Source organism: Ambystoma mexicanum, chromosome 10 (genome assembly GCF_040938575.1).
Source record: "Ambystoma mexicanum isolate Mex_15411 chromosome 10, UKY_AmexF1_1, whole genome shotgun sequence".
Lineage (NCBI taxonomy): Eukaryota > Metazoa > Chordata > Amphibia > Caudata > Ambystomatidae > Ambystoma > Ambystoma mexicanum.
The window spans coordinates 152,704,428-152,720,788 of NC_090932.1; the positions used below are offsets into that span (position 1 = coordinate 152,704,428).

The 16,361-nt window shown below is 43.1% G+C and overlaps 1 protein-coding gene across 5 annotated transcripts in view; it reads right to left on the bottom strand.

Moving 5' to 3' along the window:
- ADD2 (adducin 2) overlaps positions 1-16,361 on the bottom strand; it is a 573,955-nt gene that overhangs the window by 149,354 nt on the left and 408,240 nt on the right. For all 5 annotated transcript variants that reach the window (XM_069617650.1, XM_069617649.1, XM_069617648.1 and 2 more), the window contains one exon: positions 12,427-12,592. In XM_069617650.1, coding sequence (XP_069473751.1) covers positions 12,427-12,592 — 166 coding nt within the window. The remainder of the gene's footprint in view (positions 1-12,426; positions 12,593-16,361) is intronic.

The following is a 16,361-nucleotide window of genomic DNA, read 5'->3' on the forward strand; positions in this document are numbered from 1 at the left end:
AATGTGGTGGCGGACTGCCTGTCCAGACTACCAATGGAAAGTAACAGGGCAGAAGGAAAAGAGGTAGAAGAGGAGTCAGTGGTGGCGGAAATACAATGTGCAGTCAGTAGAGAAGAGTGGACACTAGAAGAAGAGTCAGATGAAGACCTCAAACTTATAAAGGAATGGACAGTGAAAGGGTGGCCAGATAAAAAAGTGTTGGATAATAAATTCAATACATGGTGGGAGATAAGAAATGAATTGAATTTGTGTGAAGGCAGATTGAGGAGGGGTAAGTGTTTGGTTCCCCCTCAACCTATTAGATTGGTATTGGTGAGATTGGCACATCAAGGACATCCAGGGGACGCTGCCATGAAAAGGAAGTTGAGGCAGAACTATTGGTGGCCGGGGATTGACAAAAGTGCCGAAAAGTATGTTAAGGATTGCTGGAGTTGTCAAACAAGTGACAAGTGCAGAGTGGTAAGAGAGGCCCCATTGATACCTAATGTGGTACCAGATCAACCTTGGAGCAAATTAGCAGTGGACATTATGGGTCCAGTGACTGGCTTGGAAGAAGGATATAAATTTATATTGGTGGTAGTAGACTTTCATTCTAAATGGTTTGAATGGGAAGCGGTGAAGGAAGTGACAACTAAGGAGTTGATTGGGTTCTTGGAAAAAGTTTTCCTTAAAGAAGGGGTGCCAGAGGAAATCGTGTCTGATAATGGAGTACAATTTGTGTCTGTGGCAATGAGGAGTTTTCTGGCGGGCTACAGCATAAAACACACAAGGACTGCACTGTATAATCCCAAGGCGAACGGTCTAGTGGAGAGAATCAACAGGTATCTAAAAGGGGGCCTACAATTGGCAATGAAGTCAAGACAACCATGGAGGGAGGTGTTGAAGATGTTAACATGGAGTTACGTCACTACGCCACACTCGGTAACTGGTGTATCTCCATTTGTGTCAATGAAAGGTAGGGAACCTGGTACAAGGCTTTGTCCAGGATGGCTGGGGATGGCCAAGGTGGTCAAGGTGGATCGTGATCAAATAATGAGATTAATTAAATTGAATCAGGAAAGAAACAAGGAACTGTTTGATGACAGGATGAGGGTAAAAGAACAAGAGTGGAAGGTTGGGGAGATGGTGTATGTTAAAAATCCCAGGTTGGTGAATAAATGTGTGGAGAGTAAGTTTTTAGGTCCAAAAAGGATATGTGCGGTTAAAAGCAATGTTGTTGTCTTGGAGGGAGGGGAAGTTTGGTCAAAAGGAAGGTTGGCAAGAGCAGGAATGGAGAAAGAAGTTACAGTGAAGGAAAGAAGAGAGAATGTGGAAAAAGATAAGAAAGAGGAAGAAGAAGTGAAAGAAAGAGTTGCTGATGAGGAAGTGAAAGGGGGAATGGTGGATGGGGAAGTGGAAAAGAAGGATACAGATGTAAGAGTGAATGAAGAAGGTTCACATAGGCATAGGTCAAAGCCTATGTGGATGAGAGATTATGAAACAGAAACTTGACAATCTTATTGAAAGAATTTCGATATTTAAATGTTCTAGTTAAGATGTAAATAATTGTATGCATAGCATATCTCTATTTTAGGACTGTTTTGGGTTAAGTGAAAAGTAATAGAATCTACGTTAAGTTTTAGTAAAATCAGTTCTTATTATTTATATTTGCATAAGGGGAAAGATGTGTAGAGCTTTGGTTTAGAACGTTTCTCTCGAGCTGGTCTCGCGGACTCTCTATTGTGTCTGGGGGAGCCGCGTGACCAGCGAGAGACGGTTGGAACCAGGAGAGCGGAGTGCCGTGTTGGGGCTCCGGGGAGCTCCGCTAAATAAAGACTCAAATATACTTACCGTGTCAGAGGCATCCTTCAGTCTACTTCCAGTTTATGGATTTTACTGTGTAAACAGAATTGTTTTTCGTTATTATGTTACTGTATTCCTGGATTTAAGCTCTTCCTTTATCTAATCTAATATCTCTGACCTTTGATCAGTATAAGTCTGATATAGAGTAAGTCAGCACGCATAAATACTTCATATCACACATGTTTCTGCACTCGTTAACTTAATCTCAGGGGGTTGTGCGAAAATTGGTAATTTAAATAAATGAGTGCTTCAAGGAATATCTCTCCCGGCACCAGACCCTGATGATTTTGCTCTGGATGCCGTTACATTATCCAGAATATTACAGCAATGTAGGCCCCACAGAAAGTTTTTTTCTAACTGTCCCCACAGTGGAGTTTCAGTTCCGCTAACAGCTTCCCATCGTTGTGCCTTATATATGTTGTTATTTCTATTATGTAGAATTCGCTCTGGGACGTTCAAACAACTATAGCACACTGGTAAGGATGATTTAACTCTTGAAAGGAAAGGGTTCTTTGTCCAACCCCAGAGAAATCTAACAATGGCCCTCATTACGACCCAGGCGTTGGACCATGGTGCTAATAGCATTCCGAGGTTGGCGGGGCGGTAATTCCCCATGCCGCCATGGCCCTACCCTATTCCCATTCTTGCCCCATAGGGCTCAATGGGAATCGGGAAGGCGCTAAGTACTGTGCCGCAAATTGCGGCACCGTACTTAGCACCAAGGTCCCTTTGCGGGTTGGTTTTTTAACGCCTGCTAAAAGCAGGCGTTAAAGTGCCACCCGCAAAGGGACATCGTAATCAGGTGTTAAGGGTTTAACGGCGCCGCCACCTTTTACGGCGCCGTTAACCCCTTAACACCTGGGTTGTAATGAGGGCCAATGACTCTTTTCAATATATCCCATCTAATTCGCAGAATGTTAGATGACATAATTATCTGTGCCGCACAGGCAATCTTGACCTCACAGAAACAAATTCACAAATTCCATTCTTTAAAGTCAGTCTAGTAAGCAGCCAGCGTTCTTTTCTATTACTTTAGTGTAGCATCAGGGAAAGATTATGATGAACTATTTAAAACTGGTGGGCGACCTTCTAATATTATAGAGAAGTGATCGATAACACAAGCCTCTGTTAGTGGCAACACATCAGTCCTAGCCCAATGTATCTCATAATGTGTTAGGTTCCCCAAATTCTTCCCCAGTTCTAGTAATGCCACTACTGGTATATCAGGGTTCTTTATAACAACCACAGTGCCATCGCCACACATCTCTTTATATTTTTTACCAAATAAAGTTACACCATCTGTATTGGCTGTTTCACCAATCACACAAGTTAAGGTTTCAAGTATAATACTGAAGAGCAACCAGAATAACAGGCACCATTGCTTAGGGCCAGATCCTTGCACCACTGCCTAATGCCATATCCTTGTGGAAAGAAGTTAGAAAACCTCTAAGTGAAGGTACAGGCTTGCAGAAGGGAAAGAAGGCAGAGAAATTAGGAGACAAAAGAAGAAAAAAGATAGGTTTTGACATTTGTTTGAAAATACAACGATATGAGGCAGAACGAATTGAGAGGGGAAGAGCGCTCCAGTGTTTAGGAGCCTGAAGAGTAAAAGAGTGGAAAGGAGATGAAGCACATTGAGGCTTAGAACAGTTAAAAGAAATAGATTTTGGGATCATAAGGGGCGCAAGGGGACATAGAATAAAAGGAACGCAGAAAGATATAGGGGGCCAGACCATGAGTGCATTTGAAAACAATCGAGAGATAGTGGTAAAGAAGACAAGATTCAAAAGGAAGTAATGAAATTGAGAATGGGGAGGATGTGAGGGAGGAACAATGGGGTAAAGGGAAAAGGACATGAATAGAGGAATTATAAATGGAACGAAGTGGAAGATGGTGGGAGGCAGGGAGACCAAACAATAAAGATGAACAATAGTCAATGCAGGAAAAGACAAGAGAGAAGAGAAGAAGTTTCATAACATGAAAGGAAAGAAAGGGACAAGCAGGATGAATGTTAAAAAGATCATAGCAACAAGAGCGGGCAATAAATATGAAGAGATAAGGAGAGAGAAGGATCAAAGCTAACACCCAGGCTGTGCGCAGATAGTGAAAAGGGGAAAAATGAGGGGGGAAGGAGAGAGAGGAAGGTTGGCTGGGAGAAATAGTAGAGGCAGAAAAGAAGAGAACATCAGTTTTTGAGGGATTAACATGTAGGAAATGAGAGGACATCCAATTCTGGACAGCAGAAAGACAGTTTGAAACAGTAGAGTGAAGAACAAAATCAAAGGAGGAAAAGGAGAGAAGGATCTGGGTGTCATCGGCGTACAAAGGAAAAGAGAGATGGAAGGAAGAAATAAGGGCAGAAAGGGGAGCAGTGAAAGGGAGAAAAGAAGAGGCCTGAGTACCCAGCCTTGAGGGACATGATAAAGAAGAGGGAGTGAGGGAGATTCCGTAAAGAATAATGTAGCCTTTTCATTGCATATTCAGTTTTCATTATGCGTTCCCTTTTCATCTCATATTCAAATCTAAGGATATGCTTGTGCTTACCTTTTTTAATCTTGAGGTCTTTCTCTAGTAGAGCCATATGACATGATCTCTTTATCTTTCTTCTTATTATGAGTAATCTCCATGATTCTCAGTTAAGCATTTAAGCATTAAGGGAGTCCCTCAGCAAATCTCTGCTGAAGGTTGGTGCTTTTCACCATAACTATACTATTATTCCACCACCACCTATTAAGAAGTGTTGGCGAGGAAACAGGGAAAGATATACACGCGCAAAGTCAGAAATAGAGTTTTTTTAAAATTGGTATTTCACTTACAGCAGAGTGGACGTACTTAGATATCGGTAAAGATCTATTCTGCAAAAATACATCTGGGAAGCTGAGATTAAGTATTCTCCATATGTCTACAACACCAACATTGGTCATAATTTGTGTTAAGTGTTGCTCTCAATGTGTAGGTTTTTATTTAAGCAGTAGTACTTCTACCTAAAATGGGCTAGGTGGGATGTTGTAGTTCACATCAATCAAAATGTTTACATTTTAAATTCCCAATAGTCTGACACAATACATCAAAAGAAAATTATCTTCCTGACTTTCAACATACATTGAACCAAGTACATATTCCTTCCTCTCAATCCTAATTTGTGCTAGCACAATACTGCTCTCTATGTCAGAATAAGTGTTGAGGACTGTCAGTCATATGTGTTTCGAAAAGAGGAAACTAACCCTCTAAGAGTTAGTTGTGAATGGAGTAGGCAGCGAGTGAACAGCACAATTTTTCCTTTGCAAAGGGCCATCCTGACCTGCAAGTTGGGTCTCTTCGATTAACTTTCTTTCTTTGGCAGAATCTGTCAAAGTTCATACATTTTTAGTAATTAATAACAAATAAAAACACATTCAAAAGATGGCTGAAATGGTGAGAAGAGGAGAAAATAGTAAATATTTGCAACAATAAATATCAACATACATGTTTTATGATACAGCTAGACAAGCAGACAAAATACGGCTGCAAAACTGAAGAGAATCATGGATTACATGAGGTTTCAAGAGTGAAACTAGCAAACAAAAAAGAGGAATTCTAATAAAATACGCAACAGTGAAATAAATTAATTGTAATATACATAAATGAAATAATAATGATGAAAAGTCAACCATTACAAATAATACATGAATACAATAATACAATTAATAAAAAATAAACTGATAGCAGGGTTATAAATGAAGTAAGGTAAGTATGTGGGAGCTATGGGCCACTTATTATTTCCTGTATTCTCTTCTGTTAGAGCAAAGTCCTTTATTTATTTATTTTTTTAATTTGAACTTTACTCAGTAAAAACTGAGTTTTGTCAAAACCTTCCAGATCTAGCGCAAAGTAAAAGAAGAAGAACGGAGTGTCGCATAAAATACCCCCCCATGGGGGCTGGCCAGTCCTCTGTCATAATCGGGAAAACTTTCCTGAGGGATTTATTGCTTTCTAATATCATGGCAGAGTCCCTCCTCTAAGACTATCCAATGAGAACATGACATCTCTTCAGTAGTACAACCCCTCTGAAGCCAGTTGAAGTACATACACTTTTCCTTTATCCGCACCATCAGGTGTCAGTGATGTAGAACCATTTGGGATTAGGCTGGGTCAGTGACTCCCCTGTTAGTCTATGGCAGGGGTCTGCAACTTGTGGCTCTCAGATGTTTTGGACCATGACTTTAATGATCCCTCACAATTGACAGTGCTTGCTAGGGCTGATGGTTGTTGTAGTCCAAAACATCTGGTGAGCCAAATGTGGTAGACCCATGGTGGAGGGCCTCCCTGGAATGCTAAAAAGCCAAGAAACTGTCTCTTTTTTAATTTTTAGAGAAGTGTATGAAATAAAAGAGGTTATGTTTTGAACCTTGCAGTTATGTTTCACTCAATAACGCTTTGCCTTATATCCACAGTAGGTTCATTGGAACGCTGACAGATGGATATAGGGCCTCATTACGACTCAGGCAGTAAGGGTTTTACGGCGGCGTAAACAGCGCCGACCCTTACCGCCTGAGTACGAGGTCCCTTAGCGCCATGGAGGTTTTAACACCTGCTTTTAGCAGGTGTTAAAATCCATGGCGCTAAGGGACCATGGAGTTAATTACGCCACCGTAATTTACGGTGGCGTAATTAACGCCTTCCCCACTCCCATTATGCCCTATGGGGCAAAATGGGAATGGGGAAGGGTAAATGGGTAAATGGGGATTTACCGCCCCGCCAAGGTTGGAATGGGGCGGTAAATCCGCCAACCACCATGGCGTAAACTATGTTTACGCCATGGTGGTAAAGTCACGGCCCAGGCGGTAACTTACCGCCTGGGTCGTAATGAGGCCCATAGTATTCATGAGGGGCCAAAGGTCAACTAATCACTTTACCTGGCAATACATTGTTTCTTTTTTTAAAGGGGAATATTAATAACTCAGTAATAAGGCATCATGACCTGTGACTGAAGTAATTCCTTCCCGGTGCTCTCATTTCCAATAGAGCCTCGACGTAGCCCCAGCATTTTGATAACTCTGATTAAAGAACATGGTTTCCATTCTCACTATTTTTCAGGCACCCAGAAAACCTAATGTTATTCCTGTGAATTACGACGGTTCTCTACATAATAGGGTTGAGTCTGTGTGAATGAAAAGACATGTTTAGTGCATGCAGCCTCCTCCACTAGTCTTTCCACTGTTTCCCCCACAACATCTACATTAACTCACTGAGCTTGACCATCTCAGTTTTCCCCTCAAGCATAGTTGTAAAAGCATTCAAGTGTGCGCAATTAGGTTTCCCCCAGTATTTTAATGATCTCATTGTCATCTCTGTATGTATTGTAAGCAGTGTTCACAATTACAATTAAACCCTGCCCGACATGCAAGCATGTCGTGCAGGGTAGCCCATATACCACTCTCCCTGAAATTCGAATGGTGTGATATAGTCAGGTGTAACAAAAAAATGTACGCCTTGTTTACACGACTTAGTATGCCACTCCGCCAGGTTTAAAATTACCCAAAGTATATTATTGTGACATGTGATTATGTTAACCACCTTATACACAGCATTGAACACTTTCAGAAATAGAACAGGTCAGAAGAATAACACAACCTGGAGGGACTATGGGATACACTCAACCAAAGAAATCTAGTTAAGATCAGGAGGAAAGCTATTTTTGGGGAGGAACACAGATATATCCATTGACTGTCACACCACTTGGAACAGTCTTAACTAGCTGTCACTTCTAATGGCATACTTTCATCATCCATTATATCACAAAAAAAATGACTACCCAAATAATGTTGGTGGTTTCATTTAAGTTTGAATTTCTTGAAATGTCTATATAGCTAATCTACATTTATTTCATTTGTGGGATACTATTTACTTTTGTTAATTGTTAAGATTAATGTACTTTTTCACACACCCACTCCACCATATAATGTATGTAGAACGATTTTAAATGGGTCTGGTTACCTCACTCCCTTTCTCACTCTACCACTACCTACATCATTAATTCTAATTTTTGTTACTATGCTACATTCATTTTAGTATGGTTTTAAGGAACATTTGTTTTTTCACCATTGCCAAATTGTGAAAGGGAAGACTTCTTGTATTAGGCAGAAAATGGGCATGGCCATGTTGCAGACTGGGAATAACACCAGAAATCTAGCTACAACACCATCTACACATTGTGCGCTATTACAATAAAAAGGGCAGCCAGGTATCCTCTGGCCCAAAGCACACAGGGCCTCATTACAACTCAGGCGTCAAGGGTTAACGCCATCGTTAACCCTTAACGCCTGATTCTGATTTTAACGCCTGCTTTTAGCAGGCGTTAAAATCCATGGCGCTAACCTGCCATGGTGCTAATTACGCCACCGTAATTTACGGCGGCGTAATTAGCGCCTTCCCCACTCCCATTATGCCCTATGGGGCAAAAATGGGAATGGGGAAGGGAAAATGGGAAATGGGGATTTACCGCCCCACTCACCTTGGAATGGGGCGGTAAATCCGCCATCCACCATGGTGTAAACGGAGTTTACACCATGGTGGTAAAGTTGGTGCACTTAGCACCAAGGTTGTAATGAGGCCCACAGTCTCCATTTTTTCCAGTTCCCCCTCAGTGACTACTGGTGATGCAGAAATTCCAGTATGAAATATTATGGCAATCACCCATGCGTCGGGGGGGCAGACATAGCCGGTAACAGCCCGTCAGCCCAAGCCAAGGCAAGGGCTGTAGGCCATTACTGGCCATGTCCGCCCCTGACAAAGCAGTGATAGCCATTCACACCCCGGGGTTCATCCGGGGTGTGGATGATTTGATTTCATTTTTCTTTACCGGAGATGGGCTGCGTGCATATTGCACATGCCTCATAAGAAAAGTCCCTTTTCCGTTTCTATGGCGGCCGCAGGTGGGAAGAGAACAAAGCTCCGGTCCAGCAGGTAAGTGGGGTATTGGGAAAGGGTATGGTATGTTTTTGGGGGTGCAGCAGTGCTGAGGACTTGGGGAGGCAACAGGGAGACACTCCCTGTTGCCTCTCCACAATCACGATCGTGCCACCTGGGGAAGGGCCTCGGGTGGCTAGAAAAAGTGGGTGGTACACAGTGTGTTCTGACCAGCTTTTCCAGAACCTGACTGGCTGAGCGCCCCTCCCTGGATGAGAATAATGAATAGCTATCTGCAATGTATGCTACTTTGATTCACACTATGTCTTACAAACAACCTTCACGCAGATTCAAATTGTTTCCCTTTTCACCTACACTTTCTTTTAGTTTCTTAGAAGGGCCTAAATATTTCAAATTAACCCCCCCTACTCCATCCATGGGAAGTGTTGAAGACTGGATTTTTCTGTACAGCAACCACTTCACACTCACTTTGGTTCTATAGCATATTGAAGCAGTGTACAGCTGGGCACGGTATAACCAGATTGTCAGCAGAGTCGATGCCTGTTTGGAGGGACTCACACATCGCATCCTTCCCATCCGTGATGATGTTCAAGAATGCTTCTCATTCCTCGCCTTCTGGGAGACAGTCAGCCGCTGATGAAGCACACTCGCAAAGGGTGTGGCTGAATCTCGCTAGCGTGCAAGTGGCGTTGATAGACTTAAGCATCATACTGCATGCCGAAAAGACTTTTTTTGACATGGCATCAAATCTTTTGTCATCTCTGTCTTGTGGTATAGTGGGGTATGCCGACTTACTACTTGACAACATCGCTGCCTGCACTACTAAACTCTCTGGAATTCGGTGCTTGCTTAGATATTCAGGGTCTGAAGCGGACACTCTGTATTTAGCAGAGAGTTTTTTATTTACTGCAGGGATAACTTTAGGTGTCTCCCAATTTACGGATATTTTCCTCTGCAATGCAGCATGAAAAGGGACTATAGGGTCCTCTTGGGGCCCTTTATCTAAGATATCAGTAAGATCATCTTGCTGGAAAGAGGGTGCAGGCGTAGTCCACCCATAAAATTATATAAATCTAGCCATAAGGGCTCTGCAAGGTATTTCTGCATGTTCTCCAGGTTCTGGTCTAGCAAACTCCACTTCTGGAGAGGTATCTTTGCCACTGGCATCTTGTAAAGACTCTTGTAGATCTTTCAATCTATTTTCTTCTGAAATTAGTTCCTCTGGAATGGGTACTGTTGTTCTTTGTAACCCAAAAGGTCTCATTGTCAGAGTCCTCCCCTTCCATATATAGAGGAGAAAGCTCTGAAATAATCATATTATGGATAAGGGGTAAAACCCATTTTCAGAGAAGAAGGAGCCAAATTGGAGGTTACTGCTTGTGAAAACGTTGTGGTTGTCGACGTAGATATTGTAGGTCTTGACAAAACCGCAAAAGGCGTCGAAAACTTCAAAAAGGGCCTCGATTTATTCGAGAGGATCAGAATCCTGCCTGGTGTCATCGAAGTTGTTGACGCCACTCTCGACGCCTTGGTCGGAACCTTCGACACCTCTGGTGCCTGTGGCGTAGCTGAAGTTTGAGGCCTCAAGTACGTATCCTTCATCGGGGTCGACAAAGGCATCGAAGACGGCGTCAATGACACAGATGTGTGCGTCAAAGGTACCTTCGACGATGGCATTGATGATACAGCCTTTTCCAATGATGTTTTACTTTTACTCAAGGGTTCATGATGCTCTCGAGGATTTTTGCTCGCCGGATTCAACGACTCCCGGCGTTTTTGTTTTTCGGGTCTTTCACCCAGGGTATCACCTCTAGGCATCTCCAAGGGGGTCAAGGCTGCTTTCTCGAAGACCCTAAGCATCTTTTTACGAAATTCTTCCGACTTAGCCGGAGAGCTGTGTTTAGTGTGGCAGGTGACCCTTTCTGGGGAATCTGAGGAAGATGAAGATGGAGATCTATGACGTCTCTTCTTAGAGTGTCTCGATCTCGAAGAGTGATAGGAACCGCTTCGAGATCTCGATTGGGAATGTTTCTTTTGACGAGGACAATTTTTAAGGGGTAGAAGATTTAACAGCCTTACCACTTTCTAACTTCCCCTTACGCTCCTTCAAGTCTTTTGCCGTCATAGACATGCAGTCTTCACATTACGAACACTGGTGCTCTGATCCCAGGCACCCAAAACAGATCCTTGGAGTATCCGTTAGTGACATCTTTCCACAATATCGACATTTTTTTAAGATATAGCTTTTCTTTCAACAGCATCTTCTCCTCTGTAGTGTGTGGGTTGACCACTCTCCCTGGCCGATGCATCCATTGAGGTCATACCCACTTACGAGGTGAAACTTTCCACCCCCACAAATGAAGACCTGTATTACCATGACTTGCATGTGATGCTTTAGGGTGCAAAGCCATAGGATGTCAGGTGCCCTTCAATACCATCAATGTTGAAGATGCCCAGGGAAGTGGGCATAACTGGTTTAGCTGAAGGGACAAATTTACCACTCAAACAGTGGGCCAGACTATCCTGGGAGCGAGTGGGTGGTAAGGGTTGCTGCACTCATTTTTAAGAATGTCAGGCATTTTGTGGCGGAAGAGACTAAGGGCCCATTAATGGAATTATTTGCATGTAAAATAGGGTACTTGAGGGCCAAACTGCACGCAAATCCGTGTTCTGCGATTCATGGAATCGAACGTGCAGTACTTTTTCTGGACTTGCGTGGAGTTCACGCAGGCTTGGCACGTCTCTGCGAGCCATCAAGGGCCTTGTGCGACACTCCACCCAGAGCATGGGCGAGGCTTGCACAGAGGGATGGGAAAGGGGTGGAACACCAACAATAGGGAAGAACTTGCTAAAAAGTGGGCATTTTCCAAGGGACAGCCTGCAGGCAGCCCCTCGCACGCCCACAATTGTACGGCACGGCGTATTCATGTATTCAATTGCGCCACCTCATGGCTGGGAAATTTCCACGCAAGTCCCTCATACTAGCCGCCACCACAAGACAGGCGTAAGTACACTTGCACATAGGAATGGCAGCACCGAGGTGGGTTTGCATGTCGGATTTTGGGGTGCATGCATGCAACCGTGATTCTATTTCAAGTTAGGGGTGCGCGTACGCAGTGTAGCGGGGTGCAGGGATGGTTTACGGGGGTTCGCGCACAGATTTTTAGAGATTTTAAGAGAGTTGCAATTTTTTTCATACGCATGTTGTGGAGGTGCCAGATACGGTTACGGGGGACCCTGCGCAGGGTTCCCCAAATGCAGGCCTGCTTGTGAGGGACCCAACACACTGTTTGAAGGCTGCATGTAATCGCGCTTAGGAGAGCACACAAAGGTAGCTGTCCTGGCTGTTTTTGCTCTGCCTAGGGGCTTGTCGGATGCTTTGCAGGCGCGACTTGCGAATATGGTTACTTTGCGCAGTAAATTCCATGAATACACGGACGCGCATTTATTTATCGGCACGCAGTGTCCTTCTCAGCATGCAGGCCCTGCAGGATTTCTGCACACATTTCCATGAAGCGGGCCCTAAGATTGATTTGATTAAAAATACGTTTTTGACTCAAATACAAATCTGGAAGCAGTATGCACTGCTGGTGAATCGCAGTGTACACGCTAGTATTAAGCCACAATTTACTTTGATGTTGTCTGGACATAGCCCCTGATAGTACCGCTACTCACCATCAAGACCAATCTTTTTCCTTTCCACTTCTTTTTTGTATTCGTCTAGTTCTTGGTCTGTAAGCTGGCTGAATGGGTTTGGCGGCTCTGGTTCCTTCGGTATTTCCTCGGATGGCTCCTCCGTTGCCTCCATTTCTGTTTTGGTGACAAGTGAGCTTTCTGTGGACTAAAAGGAGGCCATATATGAACAATATAATACATTGTGAGATTTTAAGGCAAGTTTAGTTTCAAGTTCAAAAGGAACAACAGGTTTTCAGATTTTTGCGGATTTTCAGATTTCTCTCCGTACTCTCACTACATGTATACGCCAGGCCTTAGTACCTTTTCTTGAAAATAGAAATATTTCAACTTAATTCCGGGTACAATTTTGTGCTCAAAACAATTAGGGTCATTCTGGTTTTGGCAGATTTACCATGGTTGCAGCCAGCTTTCCACCTTGGAATTGGAGGTTCATAGGATTCCATTGGGGCTTGGTGGAAATACCGCCAGTGGTAATTCCGCTGGTGGTAATTCTGTCATTTTCAGAAAGTAAACTGGGGGAAATCCCTCCAGCCAAGTTTACCTCCGAACTAATTTGGCATTGCGGTAAAAGTGTTGGTTATTATGTTACTGCTACTTTTTTTACTGCACCACCAAACTTGGAACTACCACCACTGTCTTTAAATAATGCTTTCCATTTAGGCAACATAATTTCATATCTACTATAAACTGGAAAGTAAATGGGGTTTTTACACATTCAAAATGCTTTTAATTAACACACCATTATTACATTCTCACTGTCCATTCCTTATGAATCCTATACTTTAAAGTGGAAAACATATTAATATTAAACAATACAAAGAAATGTAATGTTTGTATACCAGTTAACAATGAAACACTACAGCAACAGCCAATTGTGTAATGATGTTTTCCCGAAACTAAAGTCGGAAAAGCGGTTTTCAGCAAGAAACTATTATTCACAATGAAGTTACTGGAAGTAACACTGACTTCCTTTTGATTTATCATTGGAAAGAGAAGCATAAGTTAGGAGTAAGTCAGAGTAGCTACTGGTAACTTCTTTGCGGATTGAATAGTCTCTCTCCAGGAGTAACTCAGAGTTACTCCTGGCAAGTTCTTTGTGAATTGCCTGCTTGCCAAAGTCAGGTACCTGACTACCAGGGTATTTGTGGCTGAGCCTGTGCTGCCTGGTGGCAGTACAGAGTGGGAGCGTCAGAGCCCCCCACCTAGTTTATGCCCCCCTTTCTGACCTTGATGACTCAGAGGGCCTAGAGTATGCTGAAGTCCCGTTTCCACAACAGCTGGCATCTGTACACCATTTGTACCCATTTGGACTCCCTTAGTGGCGAATCCATTGCAACAGTACTCTGACCCTGGGATGTTCTGTATTCAACATGCCCTGTTGCCTGGGGATCCTAGCAAGTGTTTCCGGATGGAACTGAAGAGGTTGTAACTTAAGTACTATGAAACATATATGACCGCCAAGGGACCCCTTTTGGGTGGCAATCCCGACAGAGAAATATCTAGCTGGCTCATAATATATTGGCTTGAGTTGAGGGGAGAGTGAGGTGTGTTGCAATGCCATGGGCTCTTGTGTGCTGATCAGAATGTCTTCAGACTCTTACTAACTTGGCAAGACTCTGGCAAGCCACTGTAAAGCACTAATTGCGGAAGACAGCATTTCGGTCACAGGCATGGAGGTACAGCTCTGCTGAGCAGAGCCTGATGGAATAGACAGAACATGTGTGCTCCTAAAATGGCTGCCAGACATCTTCAAGACTCTGGAGCCTGAGCAGACCCACAACAGCTGGAGAAGATGAGCAAAACAACTTTAATGAACTCATCACAATACAGTTTACAACCCACATAACCAGTAGCCAACATGGGGGCATCAGAGATAGGTACAATTAAGGCAATGCCTATACAGGGCCATCAAAACACCAAAGTAGAAAGGCCTTGCTCCAGGAGGCAGAAGGACCAGGGTATCAGGTAATAATATCCCCATATATATGGTCGCCGTAAATAATATTGCTGGGAAAATGTTGTGGCGATATTATTTGGGTGACCACATATATGGGGACAGGGGCAAAAAATAAAAAATACAAAAATAAAAATAAAAAAAAGACAACAAAAGTTTGGGGGTTGCCGGGGTGTCCCCCGCATGTTCCACGCAATAATGTTGCCACAAAAAAAGGCAATTTTTTGGCGATATTTTTGCATGGCGAGATTTTTGTGGCGACATTATTACATGGAACCAGGACCAGGGGATAAGAAGGAGCATGAGAACTAGAAGGAGAGTGGTGAGGGAGAGGGAGAGTTGCAAGGGAGAGAAGGAGGGAGAGGGGGGAAGCTAGAGGGGGAGAGGCAGAGAGATAGAGATGCCAGAAACACCAAAGAGAAACCAGAGTCTGGACTGACAAGGTAGGCTCACTGGGAATAGAGGTTCTCAAGATCCTGGGCAAGCTTGGCAAGCTACTGCTACTGAAAGAGCTACTGCTACTGAAAGAGTTGAGAGGTAGGGGGCTGAGAAACCTGAAGGGACTGTGACTGCTTGCCAGTCAAAGGGGAGTTATATCCATTAATAGTGGGAGGGACACTATTTCCTTTATCGTGAGCGAGGCATTACATTATATCCCTTAATATGGAGTAGTGCACTATATCCCTTATTATTTAGAGGGGCACTATGTTCCTTGCTAGTGAGCTGAACATGACATCCTTGCTGCAGGAAGAAGTGGCTAGCCACCATTCCCTGGGATAGATTACAAATAGAGAGCTGGGTGATATAGCCCCACGAGGGCTAAGTACGATATCCTTTAGACTGTGTTTGAAACCAAGAACTGGCTGGGTGCTATATCTCAGTGACTGATTGTGAGAAGAAAAAAAACAGCTGCTATATCTCTGGGACTGAAAATCAAGAAGCTGTTAGGCGTTATACCCCTACGCCTGTGATCTTGGAAAATAAATGGCTTGTTGCTATATCCAGGAGGTTGTGTTGATAGTAGAATATCTCAGGGAGATCAGTATCCCTAACCATGACACATTCTTCATTGTCAAATGCGTCCTATTTTGGCAGCTTTCACTTAGATCGCTTCAGAACCAGACAGTCCCTTTCAGTCCCCATAGGGATTTTTCTTATTCCCACCCTTTTTGTTTTTAAGGCAAAATCGGAATAATATGTTTGGGTTATTCCAATGGAAGAGCAGAATGACCTAATTTACCCAGTAGAGATTGATAGAACCTTCATATTATGAACCCTGACATCTGAACATCTTTGATGATGATAGGAGCACACATTTAATTTGTAAACAATCGCCTAGTCCACATAGGTGTTTATCCCAATCTGAACCATAGGAAATAAATATTTCACCTCCAAGTTTTACCTTAAGTAATGAGTGTGAATATTTTTGACCGAAATGGCAAAGGAAATCATTGGAGTCCTGCCATTTCTATAACTAGTGATAGTGTTGAGGATGAGTACTGGAGGAATACAATCCTTGCATTACTTTAAAAGTTACAAATTGGGAGATTGGCCTTTGATATGTTTATCATCATTTACCACAGTTAACCATGGCTGTGTCCTTTTTTCCAATGGATGGCCAATGTTGTCTGTAATATTTATCCCAACTTTTCAAAGGGTAAACGTCTGGACATCAGATGTGGTACTTGTGCTTCTGCGTCAAGTCGGAATGCCCTGCCCCAAAACATATTAAGTACTCCAGAAGAAGATGACATGTTGTTACAATATTTTGGTTCAATATTAACAACTGAAGCAGCAGCGAGCTGCCTCTGATTAGAAAAAATGGAGTGTAGGTGGATGGCAATAGAATAGAGGTTAGGCCAGCCTAAATAAGGTCTACCGAGGATGGCTTAACCTGGGCATATAATATGTTCCTGGTATTTGGTGGTTGTACATGAGGATCCGAAACTGGGCATGAGTC